This window comes from Elephas maximus, chromosome 9, assembly GCF_024166365.1.
Source record: "Elephas maximus indicus isolate mEleMax1 chromosome 9, mEleMax1 primary haplotype, whole genome shotgun sequence".
NCBI classification, from domain to species: Eukaryota; Metazoa; Chordata; class Mammalia; order Proboscidea; family Elephantidae; genus Elephas; species Elephas maximus.
This window is the reverse complement of record NC_064827.1, coordinates 85,907,498-85,930,470: the sequence shown is the minus strand read 5'-3', so window position 1 is coordinate 85,930,470 and position 22,973 is coordinate 85,907,498. Positions and strand designations below refer to the sequence as shown.

At 42.1% G+C, this 22,973-nt stretch overlaps 1 protein-coding gene across 10 annotated transcripts in view; it reads left to right on the top strand.

Annotated features, from left to right (window-relative positions):
• The window catches only part of TRPM3 (transient receptor potential cation channel subfamily M member 3), a 625,242-nt gene that overhangs the window by 506,329 nt on the left and 95,940 nt on the right, over positions 1–22,973 (top strand). For all 10 annotated transcript variants that reach the window (XM_049895512.1, XM_049895509.1, XM_049895508.1 and 7 more), the window contains 5 exons: positions 289–517; positions 4,390–4,557; positions 8,610–8,750; positions 11,635–11,763; positions 19,246–19,497. In XM_049895512.1, coding sequence (XP_049751469.1) covers positions 289–517; positions 4,390–4,557; positions 8,610–8,750; positions 11,635–11,763; positions 19,246–19,497 — 919 coding nt within the window. The remainder of the gene's footprint in view (positions 1–288; positions 518–4,389; positions 4,558–8,609; positions 8,751–11,634; positions 11,764–19,245; positions 19,498–22,973) is intronic.

The window sequence follows — 22,973 nt, the reverse complement described above, 5'->3', positions numbered from 1 at the left end:
AGTAGAACTGTCCCATAGAGTTTCCAAGGAGTGCCTGGCAAATTTGAACTGCCAACTTCTTGGTTAGCAGCTATAGCACTTAACCACTACGCCACCAGGATAGTAGATGCTTAATAACTGTTAGCTAGATGAATGAATGAATGAACAGACTATACCCCATAAGGAACTACTATACCACACACCACTCAGCAACAACCTTTTGTTGTGGCTTGACCCATGGGTCCCCACTTTCCTCATCCAAGTCTCCAGGCAGGCCTGATGGACTCCTCCATGTGTTCTCTCTTTCAGGGACTTTGGCCAGCTGGCCGTGGAGCTCCTGGACCAGTCCTACAAGCAGGACGAGCAGCTGGCCATGAAGCTGCTGACGTATGAACTGAAGAACTGGAGCAACGCCACGTGCCTGCAGCTTGCTGTGGCTGCCAAGCACCGTGACTTCATCGCACACACATGCAGCCAGATGCTGCTCACCGACATGTGGATGGGCCGCCTCCGGATGCGCAAGAACTCAGGCCTCAAGGTCAGCGCCCAGAAGGCCCTATGGCTCTGAGGACCAGAGGGTTGCCTGGAGTTTTCCAAGCCAAATCTGTGATGGGATTGGGCACTCTGTAATCTCAGGAGGGTAGTTCTAGACCCCAACCGTGCATCAGGAGGTTTCATGTTAGCATTTTTTTTTTTTTTAATACAGCAGCTAGGGCCTCCCCAGGTCCTGCTGAAGTCCAACAGGCACATAAAAGTCCAACTCCAGAGATGGTACCTAGACATTAATTTTTGGTTAAGTTTTTCTTCTTAGTACACTTTATTTTTTCAAGCAGTCTGTTATTAACAGCTTACATTGGTTTGGTACAATGGTTACAGTTGATGAGCTAATGTTAATACATTATTATTCACTACAGTCCATAGTTTATTTTAGGTTTCATTCTTTGTGTTGTACAGCTCTCTAGCTTTGGACAAATGCGTAATGTCATGTAGCCACCATTACAGTATCCTACAGAATAGTGTCACCACCCTAAAAATGCCCCATGCTCCACCTCTTCATCCCTCTCCTCCCTCCCCTGAGCCCTTGGCAACCACTGATCTTTTTTCTGTCTCTATAGTTTTGCCTTTTCCAGAATCTTCTATAGTTGGAATCATATAAAATGTAGGTTTTTCAGACTGACTTCTTTCACTTAGCAATGTGCATTTAAGGTTCCTTCATGTCTTTTTACAGTTTAACAATGCATTTATTTTTTATCACTGAATAATATTTCGTGGTATGGGCGTTGCTTGCTGAAAGCAAAGAGGACCTGAAATGCTTGCTAATGAAGATCAGAGACCACAGCCTTCAGTATGGATTACACCTCAACATAAAGAAAACAAAAATCCTCACAACTGGACCGATGAGCAATATCATGATAAATGAAGAAATGATTAAAGTTGTCAAGGATTTCATTTTACTTGGATCCACAGTCAACATCAAAGCAGCAGTCAAGAAATCAAAACGACATATCCTCTTTAAAGTGTTAAAAAGCAAAGATGTCACCTTGAGGACCACGTGGGCCTGACCCCAGTCATGGTATTTTCAGTCGCCTCATATGCATGCAAAAGCTGGACAATGAATAAGGAAGACTGAAGAAGAATTGGTGGCTTTGAATTATGGTGCTGGCGAAGAATATTGAGTATACCATGGACTGCCAGAAGAACGAACAAATTTGTCTTGGAAGAAGTACAGCCAGAATGTTCCTTAGAAGCCAAGATGGCAAGACTTTGTCTCATGTATTTTAGACATGTCACTAGGAAGGACCAGTCCCTGGAGAAGGTCATCATACTTGGCAAAGTAGAGGGTCAGCGAAAAAGAGGAAGACCTTCTAATGAGATGGATTGACACAGTGGCTGCAACAGTGGGCTCAAGCATAACAGCGATTGTGAGGATGGCACAGGACAGGGCAGTGTTTTGTTCTGTTGTGCGTGGGGTTGCTGTGAGCTGGAACAGATTCGTTGGCACCTAACAACAACAACAACACTGCACTCTATGGACATTAATCTTTTTCAGCGGATCTGGAGGTGACAGTAACACACAGGTACCATCGGAGGTACCACTTCCTTCTGGTACAAGCCCTGTACACGGGGAGCTGCTTACCTGGGCAAACTTTCCTCTGAGGGAGCCTGAACTCATTGGCCCTCCTTTGCGTCTTTCCTTAAAGAGACATTGACTTCTATCAGCTGCATTTGAAAAATCTTCTAAACTGAAATAAAAAATGAAATAGATTTGTATGTAACAACATTGCTAGATAATCATGACGTATTCTTAAGTGAAGCAAAACAAGGCAAAGACCAGAATGCATAGCCTGAGTCCGTTTTTGTTTAAAAAAAAAAAAAAAGTGTATGTGTATGGTTTTGTCTGTATAAAATAATTAAAAAAAAATAAAACCAGGTAGGATGCACAGTAAGTTGTTTGCAGACTTTACTGTTTTTAAAAGAAGTAGGATGTGCAGCTTTTGATTTTTTATTTTCTTTTCCCAGTGTTTTCCAAATAAGAAACTAAACTAAAAGAAGTAAAGACAGAAAAAATTGGGAGAGGGAAGATTAAAAGAACATTTTAAAATGCTGTATCTTTAGAGTTTGTGGCTGTTACAGTTTGAAAACCAGTTGACTCTGAATTATGGTGACCCCATGTGTGTCAGAGTAGAACCGTGCTCTGTAGGGTTTTCAATGGCTGATTTTTCAGAAGTAGGTCTCCAGGCCTCGGGCAGATTACCCAATCAGCAAGGTAAGCATGGGCTTACTTATGCTTACTTATTAATCTGTAGTAAACCATTTCATATTACCTTGCTGATTGAATAATCCGTCCCTGTCAGGGATTGTAAATTTGACAAGAGGCTTTGATTCTGTAGGAAGGCACTATCGGGTTGGGAGCAAGACAGATGCCAGCTGTACTTAGAAGCAGAATCTTTGACATGGTAACAAAATGTGAAATTGTTTGCTGCAGATGATCTGGTAAGCAAGGTAAGCACTGTGCTTACCTTGCCTATTGAATAATGCTCCCCCGCCCAGGCCTTTGGTCTGAGGTACCTCTGGGCAGACTCGAATCTCTAACCTTTCCATTAGCAGCCAAGTGTATTAACCGTTTGTACCAATCAGGGACTCCTGTTACAACTTAAGCTGGACTCCAATTTGCTTAGAACTACTTGATCTGGGCACCTCTGTGGTCAGCCCAAAGCAGAAGGGTCATCAGACGGGAGCAACACCCTGAGGCCACCCTGACTGAATCAGTACCCGTCCCCCACTCCCTGGCCCACCCCTAATTAAGTACCCTCTCTTGGCCCAGAGCTACAGAAGTTTCCATGAAGTGTGTCATGGGCATTCTATAGCCACACTGCTAGCGACTGCAAGTCCCGCCTCAGACAGGGAGCCAAGCCTGGCCCTTAGCAACGAGGACAGGGTGTCATGTCCCATGAAGGCTGCCAGCCCGCCACCTGAGCCTTCCCATGCCTGCCAGGCACCCGGCATTCAGGGTCACCCTTTTCCCTTAGCTGCTCTCGAGTCCCAGTGAGCTTTTGAGCACAGACTGTCCCTGCCTCATTACAAGAGTATCATCCTGACTGACCCTCCGTGCAAAGGAAGAATGAGATTGCCCTCCCTTGAGTGAGGCCTAGGGTGTTTAGTACCATCATATAGAGATCTAAGCACATTGTTTGTACATGAGAGAAACACAGCGCTGGCCTCTCCTGGGGCATCTGTGGGAGGCGGGGGGATTCTCGTGGTGAATACAGTGTGTGTGTCTGTGTGGCTGTTGTGTAGTGGCACATGCCAGGGACGTGCTCTAAAATGAATAACATGCTTTCCTACATGCATTGTCTCAAGGTCAACCTAGGACAGGCAGCATTTTTTATGGCAATAACCAGATGACACATAATCAGCTCCACTTGACACATTAGCAGATAAATGCCTGTGGACATAGGTATGATCTGATTTCACAGCCAAAGTCAAGTGCTGTCTAGTGGCTAAATGCGAAGCCGAATTCTTTCCCAGTTATGCCTTGGGTGAAAGTGCTTGGCCTCTCTTTTCCTCAGTCCCCTCCCCCTTGCTAAAAAAAAAAAAAAAAAAAGTGGGTGTTAATTGAAAAAAATGCATGTGGGCAAAAAGCTTAGTTTCTCCAAAATGCAAACTGAACTATTGTGCATAACCTCTCCTAGCTGTTTGCATCAATGTGTTTAGTTATTCACATGTCCAGTTAGTGATTCAAGTGTCCAGGTCTCCACACAGGGCCACACACAGCACAGGTGTGCATATACACACACGCACGCACACACTCACACACACCCCTTGCCCCAGGCCCTCTGATTCTAAGCAACCACACTAATTTTAATCCTTTAAATGTGATGATTATTATTATCATTATTATTACTTTAGGTAATTCTGGGAATTCTACTTCCTCCTTCAATTCTCAGCTTGGAGTTCAAGAACAAAGACGACATGCCTTATATGTCTCAGGCCCAGGAAATCCATCTCCAAGAGAAGGAACCAGAAGAACCAGAGAAGCCTACGAAGGAAAAAGATGAAGAAGACATGGAACTGACAGTAAGGAAACACTAAGCAGTTATTCTCGCTGGGGGGTATCCCTAATCCACTTGTCCCATTCATTGGACTTAACATCTAATACCTCTCCAGGTCACCTGGCTGTTCCCTAGCCTCCCACCTGGTTTAAAGCATCACCGGGTGCCTTCATTTAAGTCTTGAGACCAGGGTATTATAAACGTTTCCTCTCTGTACACAAAGAACATGACTTTAGGGTTCAATCCTATGTGAAAATTTTCAGCCAGGCTTAGTGGTGCAGGAAAAACCAATGAAATTCGAAAGCACCCCACGTTTTCCAAACGGCACTGCTTTACGAACAATCAGGTAACAGGGCAGTGTTCACACACATGGAGAAGGGAAGGGAGTCCATGATCTGGAAGCAGCTGGCTTCTCTCAGCTGGACCTGTTCTGCTGATCAGAAGCTAAGTAAGGCTTTCTCTTTTGTCTTCAGGGTCAGGCTTACAAATGCAGGACTAATTGAATTTTGAGGTTTGTATAGAAAGCTTTTATTAGCTTTTTCCTGGTGTAATTATAGAGCATGGATGCTTTGTTCTGCAGGGGAAATGGGGCAGCTGGGTACGGGACAGCCTCCTGCAACCCCCACCTGAGCCTTGTGACTGCCACTGGATTGTTTCCAAAGCCTAAAAATACCATGTAGCTATTAAAGGGACCAGCAAGGCTTCATAGCTTTGGAGACCAAGCAGCAACTTCATAAGGACTTCCTGATATTCCCGCCCTCCTACACAACCCTGACCAATGATTGTTGCTATAATGACCCAGAAGAAGCCATAAGGAGAGAAAACAAAAAATTGCTTTTGCTCAGGTGACAAAAGGCCTTTCCATTATTATCCTGGTGGGACCACCTTGTTTTTCCTCCAGATAAGCAGTACTTCATTCCAGTAGGCTCTTTCCAAAGATCTCTTTGTGGCCACAGTCCCAGCACCTATTTGAGCTGGGCATATACAGCAGGACATTCTTCAAATTAATCATTCATAGTTTGTTACCTACTGAATCCTTAGTAGCTTAAACCCATTGCCATCCAGTCCATTCCAACTCATAGCAACCCTATAGGACAGGGTAGAAGTGCCCCATAGGGTTTCCAAGGCTGTGATCTTTACAGAAGCAGATTGCCACATCTTTCTCCCACAGAGCAGCTGGTGGATTCAAACCAATGACCCTTCAGTTAGCAGGCAAGCGCTTAACCACCGCTCCACCAGCAATCCTTCTTAGTAGCTTAGGTCACTTGAAAGGATCTTCCCCAGCCTTGACATATGGGTCCAGCCAGCAAAGATCCTCAAATCCATACTGTGTGCTTTTGTCTGTCGTTGACCTTGTTAAAGTCTGCTGGAAGGAATGTCACAGGAAATGTTTGACTGCAGGAAAAAGAAATTAACAAAATCAGTAAGTTAGGCTGCTTAGGCGGGAATTACTGAAATGTCTAAAATGCTTTACTTAAACCCACAAGAGGCAAGCCTTTTCCAAATGCATTCACTTTGGGATGTGTCTGGATAAAAGCAAAACAAGTTGTTTTGGTCTGGGTTTTGGTTCTGTTTTGCCTGCTTTGCCAGGTAAGTGTCTCTATCTTGCATTTTCTTAAGAAAGTTCTAACATGTCCACAGACCCAGGGCAATGTTGTAGCTCTGTTGTAAAAGCCACCATCCATAGAAACCGAAAACCAAAACCAAACCTATTGCCATCGAGTCGATTCTGACTCAGAGGTTACCCCAAAATGCCACTCTCTAAGATATCTACAACCCTTCAAGCTGTCTGTACTCCCATTTCGTTATGTCCCGAATGACATTGTTTTATTAAGCATGTAAGTAAGCAGACCAGAAGCAGGATAATTATGTTATATAAATTGTAGGACAACTATCATGTAATCTCAGAGTTTCCTGAGGTCAACAATCAATATTTACAGAACTGTATTGCTGTCTAGTGTGTAATATCCATTGTGAAAATGGATTCAGCTCACTAATCAAAATAAATGCATAGATAAGCGTTAGTGTGGAATTTTACCCACTCATTCACTCAAGGTACTTTTCTAGCCAGAAAGTCCATAAAGGAAATGGAAGTCAGCCTCTCCAGAAATTCTACTGGTTATAAGTAAATCATTTGTGATTATTATATATTTGAGTAAACTGAATATTTGAGGCAACGATCAAAGTCATTGAAACTAATATATTAATATTTGGATATCTTAGATAAGGGTTGTTTGAAACCAAATAATCTGGTAGTTGTCTCTGTTCTCAACTTCAAGACAAATTATTTCTACAATTAGATCTCTCAACTCTGAACTCACATTCCCAATGATTTTTCTTGTCCCAAATCCCTGTCCGTCTCTGAGCAGTGATAAGGTCTTATCTTGGTTTCACATTTAATAAAACTCTCACTTTCCAGCCATTTGTGGAACTAACCTTGTCTTATAATAATACTGAAGAATTAAAGCCAAGGAATTATGCTGTTATACCGAAACAAAAACTCGTTGCTGTTGAGTGAATTCCAGCTCAGTGAGACCCTTTAGGACAGAGTAGAACTACCTCATAGTGTTTCCAAGGAGCGACTGGTGGATTTGAATAGCCAACCTTTTGGTTAGCAGTTGATCTCTTAATCACTGTGCCACTAGGGTGCCTATGCTGTTTAAACTCCTAATAATGCACTTTTTTTTTTTCTCCTGGTGAGAAATCCCAGCTAGATCACTTCAGCCAAGAGTATCTAAGAAAGTCCAAGTTCACTTTAAAGACTAGCTAATATTTACTGTGTACTTATCAAGTGCCGGAGTCCCTAGGTGGTGCAAATGATTAACACACTCGGCAGCTAACCAAAATGTTGGAGGCTCAAGTCCACCCAGAGGCACTTTGGAAGAAAGGCCTAGCAACCTACTTCCAAAAAATCAATCATTGAAAACCTCCATGGAGCGCAGTTTTACTCTGACAGGCGTGGGGCCACCTTGAGTTGGAATCAGCTTAACAGCAACTGGTAACTTGTACTAAGTGCCAGATGCTTATTGATTTATATACCAACCTATAAAGCAGGTGCTAGTATTATCTCATTTTTTTTTTTTTTAGTATTACCTCAGTTTACAGTTAAAGAAACTAAGTCTCAGAAAGGTTAAGAAACTTGCCCAAGGCCCCACAGATTCTAAGTGTCCAAGTTATGACTCAGTTCTTTATGTCTGAGTGACATAAAGACTGGAACTCGTCACCATTCTTCCACCATGTTTGGGGCATCCTGTCACTTGCTACCCAGATTGGCATGTGTCTGCCTTTTTCCAAGTTCTGTCTTTTTTGTGATGTTAAATCATTATTGTTGTTATTGCTACTGCAATAAGAAGGAAGTATTTCCATTCTTAAAGAAATTCCCACCAGCTTAGAGATGGGGGCCTCCCCAGGTCGGTTAGCCTAGTTTCACCTTGTTGACTCTCTCATGCAGAGGAAGACAGTAGATCCAGGAGTCATCATGAAACTAATAACAACAGTAATTCAAGTTTTATGGGGTTTGAAATCAGGGAACTAGGGCATATGCCTAAGGGCTGGGAGATGTCTGTGAGGTCGGTACTATGGTCAAGGTATTTCAGACAACTCAACTTCTTGAATACTCATAACTTTTGGATAAATTAGGTACCATTGTTAAAATTTACCTTTAAATTAAGAGTCATTAGCACGTGGTAGAATCAGAATTTGAACCCAAATCTGCCTGTCTCACTAAATCTGTGGGGCAGGGGAAGAGGAATGGGGAGGGAAGATAGATTCCTAACGCATCAGCTTCACAGGCTCTATGCTGTCTCCCTCTATGAACTCTGGATATCTTCTGTCATCTTCCAGAGCTCCCAGAGTGGAAGAGAAGAGGATGTTCAAAAAATATCCCCAAGACCTACTGTCCCAGGAAACGGGTACCTACAGTTCATATGTATAATGCAAATGCTCACTTAAGAAAGGCACTCTGATGGGCCTTGGATGAGTCTTTTAGGTCCTATGAGCATCCTTTCCTTATCTGTAAAATGGGCTCACTGCTTTTCAAAGCCCTGCCATGATTGTATCCATTCTCTTCCACTGTAGGCAATGTTGGGACGCAACAATGGGGAGTCCTCAAGGAAGAAGGATGAAGAGGAAGTTCAGAGCAGGCACCGGTTAATCCCCCTGGGCAGAAAAATCTATGAATTCTACAATGCACCCATCGTGAAGTTCTGGTTCTACACCGTAAGCACTTTCCCTTTCGTCTTTCTTATGGATGGCTGCACAGAGCCAATGCCCATTTCTTATGCACCTGGGTGGTTTTCTCTGTGAGTCATAATGTAAGCACCACTCACGTAGAAAGAAAGAAAGCTCCATGACCTTGCTTTTTCAATAGTGTTCCAAGATTTGTGGAGTTTGGGAAGCAGATTCTTAAGGCTACATTTCTTCTCAGAAAATAAAGGAAATGATAAAAAGGAGAACTAGCAGAAATAGAGGTGAGGCTAGTCTAGCAGGAAAATAGACGTCCTTTCACAAAACACTTCCATGCTCTAGACGGATGAGGACTAGATCAGAGCTGCCCATTTTCGATGCCCATCCTGGGCTCGGGGTGACATTTGGTGGGCACGGGTTGAGGAGACTGTTAGAAGCAGTACCAGTAGAGATGGGTAACATATATGCATAACTGCTCCCAATCTGGGTGGTACAAATGGTTAAGCACTCAACTACTAGCCGAGAGGTTGGTGATTTGAACCACCCAGAGGCACCTCGGAAGACAGGCCTAGTGATCTACTTCCAAAAGGTCACAGCCTTGACAACCCTATGGAGCAGTTCTACTCTGCACACATGGGGTCACCATGAGTTGGAATTGACTCAACAGCAGCTAACAACGACAGCACTACTCCCAGTTTGGTAATGTCGTCAAACAGCCATTCTTGCTCTGCCACAGTTAAACAACATGCAAACCGAAGCAGCAGAAACTTCTTGAAGCAACCTATAACCGCCCAAAATATTGTTCAGTGTGCAAACCACACAAACATTTTCTGCCTACAAAACAATGGATTGCCTCCTGCTGGGGTAGAAATTGGTCAGCCGTTGATTTCCTATTTTTCCTTTTCAATGACATTTTAAGCTTGGGGTGAGCTTTGGCCCAGGTCATCCTTGATTCTCTTCAGCCACAGTGGAACTGTGCCAGATGAAAGATAGTGAGTCTGTATTTTTAGCCATTTTCACACCTGGCTATACAGCAGTTACTTGAATTAGCAACAAGATAATCTGAGTCTAAGGCCAAGATGACTCAAATGACCAGATGTGGTGCTTTTTGTGTGGTCTTGGGTGCTAACACTTGGCACTGGGTTAGAGCAGGTTTCTCAACCTCAGTACTATTGATATTTTGAGCAGAATATTTCTTTGTTGTAGGGGACTATCCTGTGCATTACAGGGTGTTGAAAAAGTATCCCTGGCTTCTACCTACTAGATGCCAGTAGCACTTCCCACCCCCCAGATATGACAACCAAGAATGTCTCCTGTGGGGTAAAATTACCACTAGTTGAAAACCACTGCATTAAAATATGGTCTTAAAAGAGGACAGAATATTATAAAAATATAAATATTGTATTTTTTTAGTGAAACAAAATTTCTGATCTATTAAAGCCTAATGTTAAAAAAGAAAAGAAAAGAGTTGCGGTGGTGCAGTGGTTAAGACTCACTGCTAACCAAAAGGTTGATAGTTCAAATTCACCAGCCGCCGTTTGGGAACCATATGGGGCAGCTCTGCTCTGTCCTATAGGGTTGCTATGAGAGGTAATTGACCCAACAGCAATGGGTAATGTTTAAAGAAAAAGAAAAAAATTCTCCCTGTAAGATACAGAACATGCAAAAATATTTCTATTTATATATTTTATATAGACATAAATTATTTTTACCTTGCAGAAAACAACTTAGTGGTTAAAAGCATGAACTTTGGAGTCAGGTGCTTCTTACTATTGTGTGGCCTCAAGCAAGTTATTTAACCATTTTGTCCGCCAGTTTACTTATCTGTAAGATGGGGATAATAATAGTATAGTCCATCCTCATTATTCACATATTCCATATTTTCCAATCTGCCTACTCACAAAAATTTACATGTAACCCAAAAATCAACACTTGAGTGCTTTTGCCACCATTTGTAGGCTTACACTGATTAGGGGGAATATTTGAGTCGCCCTTTTCACATGTTCCCAACTGAAATCAAACAAGGTGACAATTCTACCTTCTTGTTTCAGTTCTCATACCAACACAAATGTAAACAAGTGTCCTTTTTGCGGTCTGTTGAGTGCCACAAGAAAGAAAATACAAGCAAATGGAATACCAATTCTTGTAGAACTCCCACTGACTTAAATAAGAAACATAAGGTTATATTTCTGTTCAAAACTTTCACATTCTACACAAAGCTTATTAAAGCTTACAGTGTATGTGTACGTGTGGCATTTCTTATGTGACGTATTTTCATATTAAATAGATCATTTAACTCATTTTCAACCTTTAATAGATGAGGAAATTATATGTCCCACAGTGGTATCTGCACATGTGTCTAGGTCTTATGGAATACCTTTGACTCTTATTAAGAATCTACTCATTAGAAAGAAAGGAGGGAGGGAGGGAGGGGAAATGTGGTTAGCAGAGAAATCTACATTTCTCTGGCACTACACAGCTCTAAATCACAGGTTCTATTCTTAAGAAGGCAGAAATGAGGACATAGGACAGACTAAAGTTTAATTCAAAATGGAGTTTTGATTCAGGTTTGAGTCAGTTGTTTTTTAATCATGCCAAGCACCTCAGTTTTAGAGTGCCCTCACACAAAATATTGAGTAAATGCAAAACAAAGTGATGCACCATGTCACACAGGTACAAGCAAAGTGCCAGGGCAGCAGAGACCCATGTAAGTGTCAAGAAAGATTACGTATTACATTAGTTCAGAGATTACAGTCTATGTTTATTCTTTACATAGTTTAGAGTTTTCAAATGCATTTTGTCATAAATTCCATGTCCTGCTTGCTGACCTGGTTTTATCATGCTCTGTGGTGGCCTTGTGCAAGGGCAGGGCTCCTAAACTGTACCAGCCAGAGCTCTGTATTGTGTTTCCTTTCAGCTGGCATACATTGGATACCTGATGCTCTTCAACTATATTGTGTTAGTGAAGATGGAACGCTGGCCTTCTACCCAGGAATGGATTGTCATTTCCTATATTTTCACCTTGGGAATAGAGAAGATGAGAGAGGTAACTGCTTTCATGAAAGAGAACATTGGCTATAAACATAACAGAAATCAGTTAAAGTTTATTTAATATACGATTTGCAAATCAGGGTAATGTTCCAAATAGAGAGTCAAAAATATCCCAAAGTAGAAAGATCTTTCACAGATGTTTATATTCCATCTTATCACTAGTAATTAAACATTGCTATGGAAATGGAATGTTTTTTTTATGGAAATGGACTAGAACTGATAAAAAAATTTGTGGCCATGCAGGATTCCATATAGCATCGTTCTTGAAGAACAATTAAAGCAATTACTGATTGACCCTAAGACAGAGCTGCTAGTCTGACCTTTGGAGTTTCTGTTGTCAAAACTGCACATAGATAATTTTCTGAAAGAACACAATGCCGAAGGCAAATTTTTTTTTTCCTTTTTTAAGTTGTGCTTTAGTTGAAAGTGTACAGCTCAAGTTAGTTTCTCATACAAATATTTATGGACATATTGTGATGTGACTCTAGTTGCAATCCCTACAATGTGACAGCACACTCCCCCTTACCACCCTGGGTTTCCTATATCCATTCAATCTGCTCCTATCCCTGTCTGCCTTCTCATCCTGTCTTTGGACAAGAGCTGCCCATTTAGTCTCATGTATCTACTTGAACTAAGAAGGACACTCTTCACAAGTATTATGTTATGTTTTATAGTCCAGTTTAATCTTTGTCTGAAGAGTTGGCTTCCCCCCACCAAAAAAAAACCCCAAACCCATTGCCATCGAGTCGATTCTGACTCATAACAACCCTATAGGACAGAGTAGAACGGCCCCATAGAGTTTCCAGGGAGCACCTGGTGGATTCGAACTGCCGACCTTTTGGTTAGCAGCCATAGCTCTTAACCACTATGCCACCAGTGTTAAGAGTTTGGCTTCAGGAATGATTTTAGTTCTGGGTTAACAGAGAGTCTGGGGGTCATGTCTTCTGGGGTTCCTCTAGTCTCAGTCAGACCATTAAGTCTGGTCTTTTTATATGAATTTGAGTCCTGCGCCATGCTTTTCTCCCGCTCCATCAGGAACTCTCTGCCAAGGCAAACATTCTTTACAAATTAAGGTAGACTGTTGTTTGGCTTAAAGGTGACTCTTAGGGAACTACTTTTCTCAATGCTCAGGGTTGAAAGATCACCTTAAGATGATAGTTTGGGTAGGTCATTTTCAACCTACATGGAATCCATAAATCTGCATGAAAATTAAAAACTCCATTCCTCTCTAGTTATATTTGCAGGTGGAGGGGAAAAGGGAACACTCAGTATCCAAATTAAGCCAGAAAATATTTTCTCTCATGCTGCCGCAGAAATAATGGATTTGACTTCATAAGCTGCTTCTTTCCTTCTTTGACAGACCTGGGGAAGCTGCACAGTATGATGTTTATAGGGTCATCACTCCCTAAGTACTTAGGATTTAGTCTCTTTTCTACTAACATCATTCTATTGCACCAAGAAACCCTCCAGTTGACTTGCTGTTTGAGCTCCAGCAATGTCTCTGAGGCTCTTTACACCTTTCTTTCCTTGTCCCTATAAACATGACTTTTCCAAGTTTTCCACTATTAATTCCCATTTCAATTCCTTGCTATGGGTCTGTTTGGGCTCATTCCACTAATACCTATGATTCTCCAAATGAGTTTCAGCAGCTCTAGTGGAACTACAGGAGTCCCTGAGTGTTGTAAAAGCTTAACATGCTCGGCTGTTAACCAAAAGGTTGGAGGTTCAAGTCTACCCAGAGGCAGTGGTGTCTCTAGGGTCGGTGTCACCCAGTGCAGTGACTCATGGTGTCACCCCCTCCATGCTAATTACCACAGTATGGTAGCTAAAACACCAGAAAACTTGACCAAATCAGTGATTGTAAAAACATGGGCAGCAATGAAAAAAACAGTGCATATTAGTAGCACATGCAGACACAACCACATTATTCAAAAAAAAAAGTTACCGTAATTGGGTAATAACGATAGCTCTGACCAGAGCTCATCAGAAGGTTCAAAAAGTAAATTAGCACAGAGTTTTAGCCTTGTACGTATATTGAAACCTGTTAGTTGGGCTTATGAAAAATGTTTTTGTTGTTAAAACTAACTACAGGGATATTTTTATAAAAAATAATAAATTTCTTTTATTATTTTTATAAAAAATAATAAAAATATTATAGACAGTCATTTTGGTGTCACTCCCTCTGACAGTGTCACCTGGTGCGGTCCACACCCCCAACACCCTTCTAGTGACACCATTGGCCAGAGATGCCTCAGGAGAAAGGCCTGGAGTTCTACTTCCGTAAAGTTAGAACACCCACGGAAAATCCTGTGGAGCACAGTTCTGCTCGGACACAGTGGGATTGCCGTGAGTTGTAATCGGCTCCATGGCAACTCATAGTGGTGCTGGTAGAGGAACTACCCTTTCATTCATTTAATTCTTTCTCTTGTTTATTGGGGTATCAGTTACTCCACCAGCCTAGGGATCACTAACATGAATGGAGCACAGTTCTTGTCTTCCAGGTTGAGGGTGTAGGTCCCTCTTTTCTCCCTCTCTCCCCCCAGTCTCACCACCTACAAGGCACCATCATAATGCCACCCCCATATGATTTACTTGAATTCAAAGCTAACCTCAGGGGTCCATCAGACTCAGAGCCACTATAACAAATGTGGAGTCTCTGGGTGATACAAACAGTTAACACACAGCTAACCGAAAGGCTGGAGGTTTGAGTCCACCCAGAGGCACCTCAGAAGAAAGGCCTGGCAAGCTACTTACAAAAAATCAGCGATTGAAAACACTATGGAGCACAATTCTACTCTGACACAAATGGGGCCAACATGCGTCGGAGTCGACTCAACAGAAACTAGAAAAAAAAAATGGATGTGGTCAAGCAAAATCCACAAGAGGGCTCTGCAGCCCTGCTTAGAGCTCTCCACAAATTCCCATTCCAAGGGAGAAAAGCCATTTGGGAAGGCAGGCTTGTGCAGTACTGATGATTCCTGTGCATTTTCCCAAGAACTACAGTCAGTGGGAGAGGCCTTTTTCTGGAAAAATTGCTCCCTATCAAGTCTACCACTTCTTCAAGGGCTCCAGAACAGTCCTAGTCACTGAACGGGACCCATAGAGAAAAGGTTTCCTATCAATCCACAAACTCATCACTGCCTTCATTACTGAGACAGGTTAAAAGGCCCTTGTTTTCTTAGGTTTCTGCTCAGTAGTGTTCCCCTGTGGAGAAAAAGACACGTATCTATTATGCATGGCAGGTGAGTCGATTCCAACTCATGGCGACCACTGTGTTACAGAGTAGAACCGCTCCATAAGGTTTTCTCAGCTGTAACCTTTATGGAAGCAGATTGCCAGACCTTTCTTCTGTGGTGCTGCTGGGTGGATTCAAACAGTGAACCTTTAGGTTAGTAATCGAGAGCAAACCATTTGCACTACCCAGGGACTTTGCAGTGTTGGTTAGATGTAGTGGAGTTGGAATCATGAAAGATCTCTTACCTATGCTTAGTGCCCTTCTCTTAGGTTTTTAAACTGCTTTGAGGATATTTAAATTCTAATTAACATCCACCCATTCTGAGAGCTTAGTAGGTGGATATATTTCTCCCATTTTATAAGGGTCTAGATTAAAAAAAAAAAAAAAGAATGCCTTGCCTTGCTCCAAATATTCTAAACTTAGGGCTTTTCATTCATAATGCCTTCTACTTCTTGGCCATTAAAATGGATTTCCCATTTGCAAACTGAAAAACAGTGATAAATTTGCTCTGGTCTTTGTGTAGCTCTCTGAGAAGTAAGGCCTGGTACTGCGAAAGGCTCTGTGTGCTAACACGCCGGTTCTTGCTCTCCTGTGACTTAACGCCCAGATGCATATTCCTTCCCCATGATAAGCAGAAAAGGGAAAGACTTAAGCAGGGAGACTGGAATCTCTCCAGGGACTAAACTGGAAGAATACAGGGAGCAGTCTGTACTCCACGGACTGTTCTGGTGGAGCTTGCCAGACAGGCAGGCTGCCAGGAGCCCCAGGCCTGGATATTCATTTCTTCTAAGGCGACACATAATAGCCAAGAGGGCAGGGCATTGGAAGCTGGGGTCAGGGAGGGGTCAACCCAAGAGTCCTTGCTTCTGAGGAAGCTGTGAGGAGTGAGGCACCTTCGTGTCTGACTTTTGCCTCTGTGGTGAGATAGCCCATCACAAGGAGTGCCTCTTCCCCTGAACTCATTAAAAAAATGCTGGACTATCAAGACAGTGAGCTGCCCACAAGTCCCCAGGCATTTATGCCTCCTCACAGAAAAGATGCAGGCCCCCAAGATCTCAGATGCAAGATCCGGGAAACATGGAAAAGTCTGTAACCTTCCGTGCCTCCCGAGGGATATACAAGGCAGGCTTTGTGGTTTCGGATGCCGCCAGCCCGTTCCCAGCACCACATACTTCAGCAGGTAGTCACCAAAACAAGCAGTGGTAATCCCTTAATAGCATGTCACTGTTTACGATGTGCTTAAGGAGACATGATCTCATTTTGATCCTCCTTCCCACAACTCTGTGAGGTAAATGGCACAGCTTCATTACATTCCCATTTTATAGGTATGGGAGCTAAGACTCAGAGGGATTAAACCATTCTCCTGTATCCCACAGCCAGAAAGGAGAGCTAGGCCTAAACTTGACTGATACATCTCAATGCTCACCACTCTTTCCACTCCCCAAGGGGAGCCCGTGGGTGGTGCAAATGGTTAACATACTCAGCTCACCAAAAGATTGGAGTCCATCAAAAGGTACCTGGGAAGAAAGGCTTGGCAATCTACTTCCAAAAAAATCAGCCATTGAAAACCCTGTGGAGCACAGTTCTACTCTGACACACATGGGGCCGCCATGACTCAGAATGAACTCAAAGGCAATGGTAATGAGTTCCAAACCCTGACGTGCCTCAGAGTCCCTGGATTCTAAGGAAGTACCTAAGAACTAACTCTAGAAGTGAGGGGGGCAGAGGGTGGAGACTCTTCGCACTTCACTCCTGCTCTGCTCCACAGCTGTTCCACTTCTATGACTTTTTTTTTTATAATGTTACAGTTTTACAAAAAAAATATTTTCACTATTTAAAAAATTATACTACAAACTCCCGCCATTCATTATGCTGCTTTTAACAATCTTAGCAAAGTGTGCCATATTAGGCAAAAGCCTGCAAAGCCTCTAAGGCATTGCCTTCCCCTCCGCATCCCCACACACAGATTTTTCCCTAGAGAAGATGTAGCCAGGGGATGAGAAGCCATCAGACACCACCAGCTGCAGGAATTCACAATGGTTAGAAGAGTGGTTTGTCCGAGTGTGGTCGTCCACATCATCTGGGACCTTGTTAGAAATGCACACTCTGGGGCCCGCATTCTAGACCTGCGGAAGCAGAAATTCTGGGAGTGGGGCCCAGCAATTTGTGTTTTCACCAGCCCTCAGGATTCTGATGCTTGCTCCAGTTCAAGAAACCCTGGGCTAGGGTTTAGGAAGGAAGATAGCACAAAGGATGAGGGAGGCTACCGAGTGGCCCCAGGTATCTTGCTTAGCCTTCTAAATCTCAGCCCTGGCTTATTAAGGCATTCCTTCCTTAGCATTTTTAGCCAAGGTAACTTACTAAAGTGGAAATGAGGATTCAGATAAACAACTGCAGATTAGACCTGCCCCTGTCTTTTCTCACTTCTTCCATGGGAGGTCCTGGGTGGAAACCATGGGTCATGGCTTGAAGAGATGGAGATCTCAGGGGCCTTGGTGTACAGCATACTAAGCTGGGCTCCCTGGTTCCCCTGGCTGTGGGGCAGGATGAGTGGTGACTCTGCAGTTCAGCTGTGCATTTCATAGAACCCACATACCATGGCAAAAAGACCCTGCTAGCTTTAAGGTATGGAGCCCTGGCAGAGCAGTGGTTAAGAGCTTGGCTGCTAACCAAAAGGTCATCAGTTCAAATCCAACAGCCACTCCTTGGAAATCCTATGGGGCAGTTCTGTGGGGCAGTTCTGCTCTGCCCTATAGGGTCCCTATGAGTCGGAACCAACTTGACAGCAACAGGTTTGGGTTTTTTTTGTTAATTTTAAGGTGAGTCAGAGTCCAAGCTAGCAGGAAAGATATGAGAGGGACTGGAGCATTGCTGTGAGGTGTCTATGCGACAATTAGTCAGTCAGTCAACAAGTATTTATTGAGTGCCTATTATGTAGCAGACCCTGGGAACAAAGAGTCTACTCTTAGAATTTACAGTCTAGTGGAGAGAGATGATGGATGGATGGGTGGGTGGGTGGGTGGGTGGGTGGATGGATGGATGGATGGATGGATGGATGGATGGATGGATGGATGGATGGATGGATACACGTATAAGTCATACAGAAGATAATTCCATACAGTGATAAAGTCTTTAAAAAATAGGGTAATAGAGAGTGACTTGGAGTCGTGGAAGCCATTGAAGTGAGGGTGGTCAAGGAAGGCCTTCCTAAGAAGGACAAATTTTAGCAAAGACCTTGAGTTCTTTGTCAGCTATGCAAAAACCTGGGAGAAGAAAGTGCCCAACAGAAGAAACACCAAATACAAAGGTCCTGAGCATAGAATGGACTTGTTATGCTTAAGAGCAGCCACTATGGCTGTAGGGCTAAATGAGAAAGAACATGGTGGGACATGAAATGAGGACATGATAAGGGGTTTGAATTTTTTTCTATTTATAATGAAAGTCATCAAAAGGTTTGCACATCAATTACCATAATTTGCTTTAGTTTTGTTATTGTGTCTCTCAAGTCTCTGTTTTCGTTAAGGTATAATTTACCTATAGCAAAATTAACAACTCGGACGGATATGGCTTGATGATCTGTAGGCAAAAGGATACAGCTTTTACCTATGCAGACAACCATGTAATCACCATCCAGATCCGGACTTAGGTTTAGAATCATTCTGTGTGCTGCTCAGAGAAGGGATTGAGAGCAGGTGGGTAAGAATGAAGGCAGGGATACCGGTTAGAAGCTGTTGGAATTATCTGTGAGATGTGATGGGGTTTAGAATAGGACACTAGCAGTGGAGGTGGTGAGAAGTGGTTGGATTAGGTTATATTTAGAAATAGAGGCAATAGGACTTGTTCCTACAGGAATATAGGATGTGGAAGAGAGGAATGAAGGAGTCCTCTCAAGCTGGTGGGTGAGTAACTCGATTTGGTGGTGCTATTTACTGAGATGAAGGAGCGCTTGGTAGAAGATTTACAGGGTATTAGGAATCAATAACTTTATATCAAAGCCCTAAGGTATATCTTATAATTGTAAGAAAACCCAAAAGATCAAATGTATTGCTTCTATCTCCTTCTGGAATATTTACATCTGGATGGCCTAAGCTTAGTTCAGTGGTACATTCATAGCATGTAAGCATTCAAGTAGATACAGGTAATGCAAGCTACTGACACCAGCTAACAGAACAACAACTTTCCAACCAGGCTGAAAATATAGACAGAAATCAGGCCTAACTCCACTTCTTGCCTACCTTTTAGATTCTCATGTCCGAGCCAGGGAAGTTGCTTCAAAAAGTGAAGGTATGGCTGCAAGAGTACTGGAATGTCACAGACCTCATCGCCATTCTTCTGTTCTCCGTGGGAATGATCCTTCGTCTCCAAGACCAGCCCTTCAGGAGTGACGGAAGGGTCATCTATTGTGTGAATATCATTTATTGGTACATCCGTCTACTAGACATCTTTGGCGTGAACAAGTATTTGGGCCCCTATGTGATGATGATTGGAAAAATGGTAAGCAGGGTCTCCTAATTCCATGTTATAACTCTCAGAGAGAAGTGGTCATAATAGGAAGTGGAAAATAATTCTTTGGGGCCTGCTATCAAAGTCTACATGAGATGGCCCTACTTTTGTGGGTTTTTTTGTTTGTTTTACATAACTCCTTTTGAATGTTTGGGGTTTTGATTGTATCTATATGCATAACTGGAGAATTAATCCTAACTCACTCATTCACTTACTGAAAAATATATAAAAATCATCTATTTTGGGCCAGGCAATGGGCTAGGAGTTGGGTTTACAAAGACATTCTTTCTAGGAGATTGAAGGTAAGAGAAAGAAAAGGAGAGAAGTAATTACCATATAGTATGAGAATGTTGTGATAGAGATGTGTGTCAAGTACAACAAACAGGAGCAAAGAAAAGGGAATGTAAGTCAGGGAAGATTTCACATAGAGGTTACATTTTAGCTGGGTCTTAGAAGAGAAGTGGATTTCCACTCCGCATTTTTAATGAAGTGCTAGAAAAAGGCCTTTCCGTACACAAAGGTAAGAAAAACATAGTTCATGTTGTGTTGAAGTGAATTTAAATTGAACATTAAATTCTATCAATAAAAATTTTTTTTTTATTGTCATACTACTAGAAAATGATGTCTGTTAAGAACTAGGTTCTAGAATGATGTTCCTACTTAAATAATTCTTAAAAAGAGAACCCAAGTGGCAAGCTAACATGCTTCCCCGCTAATAGCCGTGGTCCCATCCCAACTTTCCTTGACCACATACCAGTTCCAGACTCCTCCATGAAGACAGAGCCTAGGAGGTCAGCTGCAGTCTGAAGAAGGGAGTGCACAGGTAGAGCAGCTCCCTCCCCACCTCAGTTGAGGAAGAATCAGATCCTGAAGTCCAGCAAGTGGATGCTTTATATCTGTTCTCTCACTTTTCCAAGTGTGACCCCTACCTCACCTTTACAGGACACATATGGAAAAGACAATTCTATCCATCCTACCATGACAGTCACCTCATACTGAAAAACCCCTTTCTAAATACCTCCACTCAGTTTAGACTTTCACTGTATGAGCTGTTGCAAGCAACAATTGATCAATAGATGTTCCTTATCACTTTTCATTCAGGCTTTACTATTTGCGTCATTGCTGCTTACCTTTTGGGCAGCAAATCAATATTTATTAAACATCTGTGTGAGTGAGGAATTCTACCAAAATGAATCTTAAATTACCTAAACTCTTCCTACAAAAGCACTGACAAACTCATACAAAAAGATAGAGAATTTGAACCCAAAACAAAGGAGTTATGAGACCTAGAGCAATTTCTTTAGCCTCTTTCAAATTCAGTTTATTCATATTCTAAAGTAGAAATAATAAATGAATATCTTGCAGCGTTGCTGTGATGATTAGAAAAAAGACATGTTAAATGATCAACTGAGTGTCCGGCTCATAGTAGGTGGTTGATAATTGCCCACTACTATGTTCATATTGGAAACCCCGGTGGTATAGTGGTTAAGAGCTATGGCTACGAACCAAAAGGTCGGCAGTTCAAATCCACCAGGCCCTCCTTGGAAACTCTATGGGGCGTTTCTACTCTGTCCTATAAGGTCACTATGAGTTGGAATCGACTCAACAGCAATGGGTTTGGGATTTTTTGTTTGTTTGTTTTGGTTATGTTCAAATTATGTTTTTTAAAGTGCGATGGAAAAAGTAAAAACTGATGAGCATAGCTATTCCTCTGAATCCCTAACCCTTCCATAAGAAAGCTTGGTATTTACAAAACCAGCATTGTTTGGGGCAAATATCAACACGCCCACTCTAGAAAGGAGAAACTTGAATTCAGCAAGCTTAAGTTACTTACCCAAGCTGAGCCCCAGTTCAGTTAAGTATTTTTGACTAGGGGGAAAGAAAATAGATACCTTATCTATATATCTATATCTATCTATCTATATATTACTCTATTACACTGCCTATTATATCTTCTTTGTACTTTAATGATTAATTTGAAATTGTGGTAAAAATTCCTATGTCTAAAAGCAGGAGTCTCATCCTACAGTCTGTGGATGGGCTTAGGAGAGAGGATCTTATGGGTCCTCCCCCAGTTTATATCTAAATATGTGTGGGTTATGAATTTTCTAGAAAGAGAAGACAAGCTTACATGAGATTCTTAAATGTATCTTCAAATGGAACCCATGAAGGTGAAGAGTGATGATGTCAGTTGCAATATTAGCCCACAGTTTCTCAGCCTGGGCACCATGAACACTTTGGACTGGAAAAGTCTTTATTGGAGGACTCTCTTCTGCATCATGGATGTTAGCAGCATCACTCGTCTCTACCCACTAGATGCCAGAAATCAGGCCTACAGTTATGACAACAAAGATATCTCTAGACATTCCCAAATGTGCCCAGTGGTTGGGGGGAAAAACCACCCCCTGTTGAGAACCACTGTATTAGGCAATTCCATGATCTGATTGGTTGCTTCATCTGATTCTTAATTGATTTTACTCAAAGAAATAAAAACTGAAAAGGTCCAAACAAACCAAATATATCACTTCAAAAAGGCTGGGTCACATTTAAGTACTTGAAGTAACTAAAGTCATACCAATGCAGCAAGGTTATTTTAAAATGCACGTCTATCATTTGAATAATGGCATAATTATCCCCAGTTTTGACTAGAATGAAATTTTACTGAGTGAGCAAGAGAGGCTTACTGCATTTTCTTTACCTCCTAAGTTATGAATGACTTCATTTATCAGTCAAGAATAAGTAGAAAGTGACTATATTTGGGGACTTTGCTTCTCTTTCATTGGGTTTTTAGGATAATTAGGCCAATAATTAAGTCACTGATCCAGAAGTTCGGTAAAACATACGTGTCAAATTTATCAGCGAACCAGATGGGGTGCTTGGATGGAACCTTACCAAAATATGCCTAGATGTGATCATATCAAAAGACCTTCAATATCAGAAAGTCCCTGTTCAATGATAAACAGCCAAGTAACTCACTGTGCCATGATCTAGGGACAGACAGCTGCTAGGATTCCTGGACACAATAATGGTCAGGAGCTCATTTTAAAATTGGTTCTGTGAGCATTTGTGTTATAAAATAAACAGCTCACCAAATGGCTCACAGCACAGAAAACCTGCGAACCCAGTACTATTCCAGCTGAACTGTAGACCAGACCCCAGGATCACTTAACAGAACTTTGACCCTTTCATCATATTCCACTTCTGAAGGAAATTCTCTAAGTATAATAGTAAGCTCACTTTCATAATCCAGAAAAAAATAGTAACCATCATTTACTGTGTGCCAGATATCATGTCAGACACGTCATTATCCCTCCATCCCCACGAATTAGGTTTTAGTCCCCTCGTGTAATAATTGAATAAGTTAAGGCTCAGCAAGGGACAAAGACAGGATTCAAACTCATGTCTATTTGACTCCACAGCCTGACTTCCTTCCAACTCGAATAATGACAATACATTACTGAAAATTT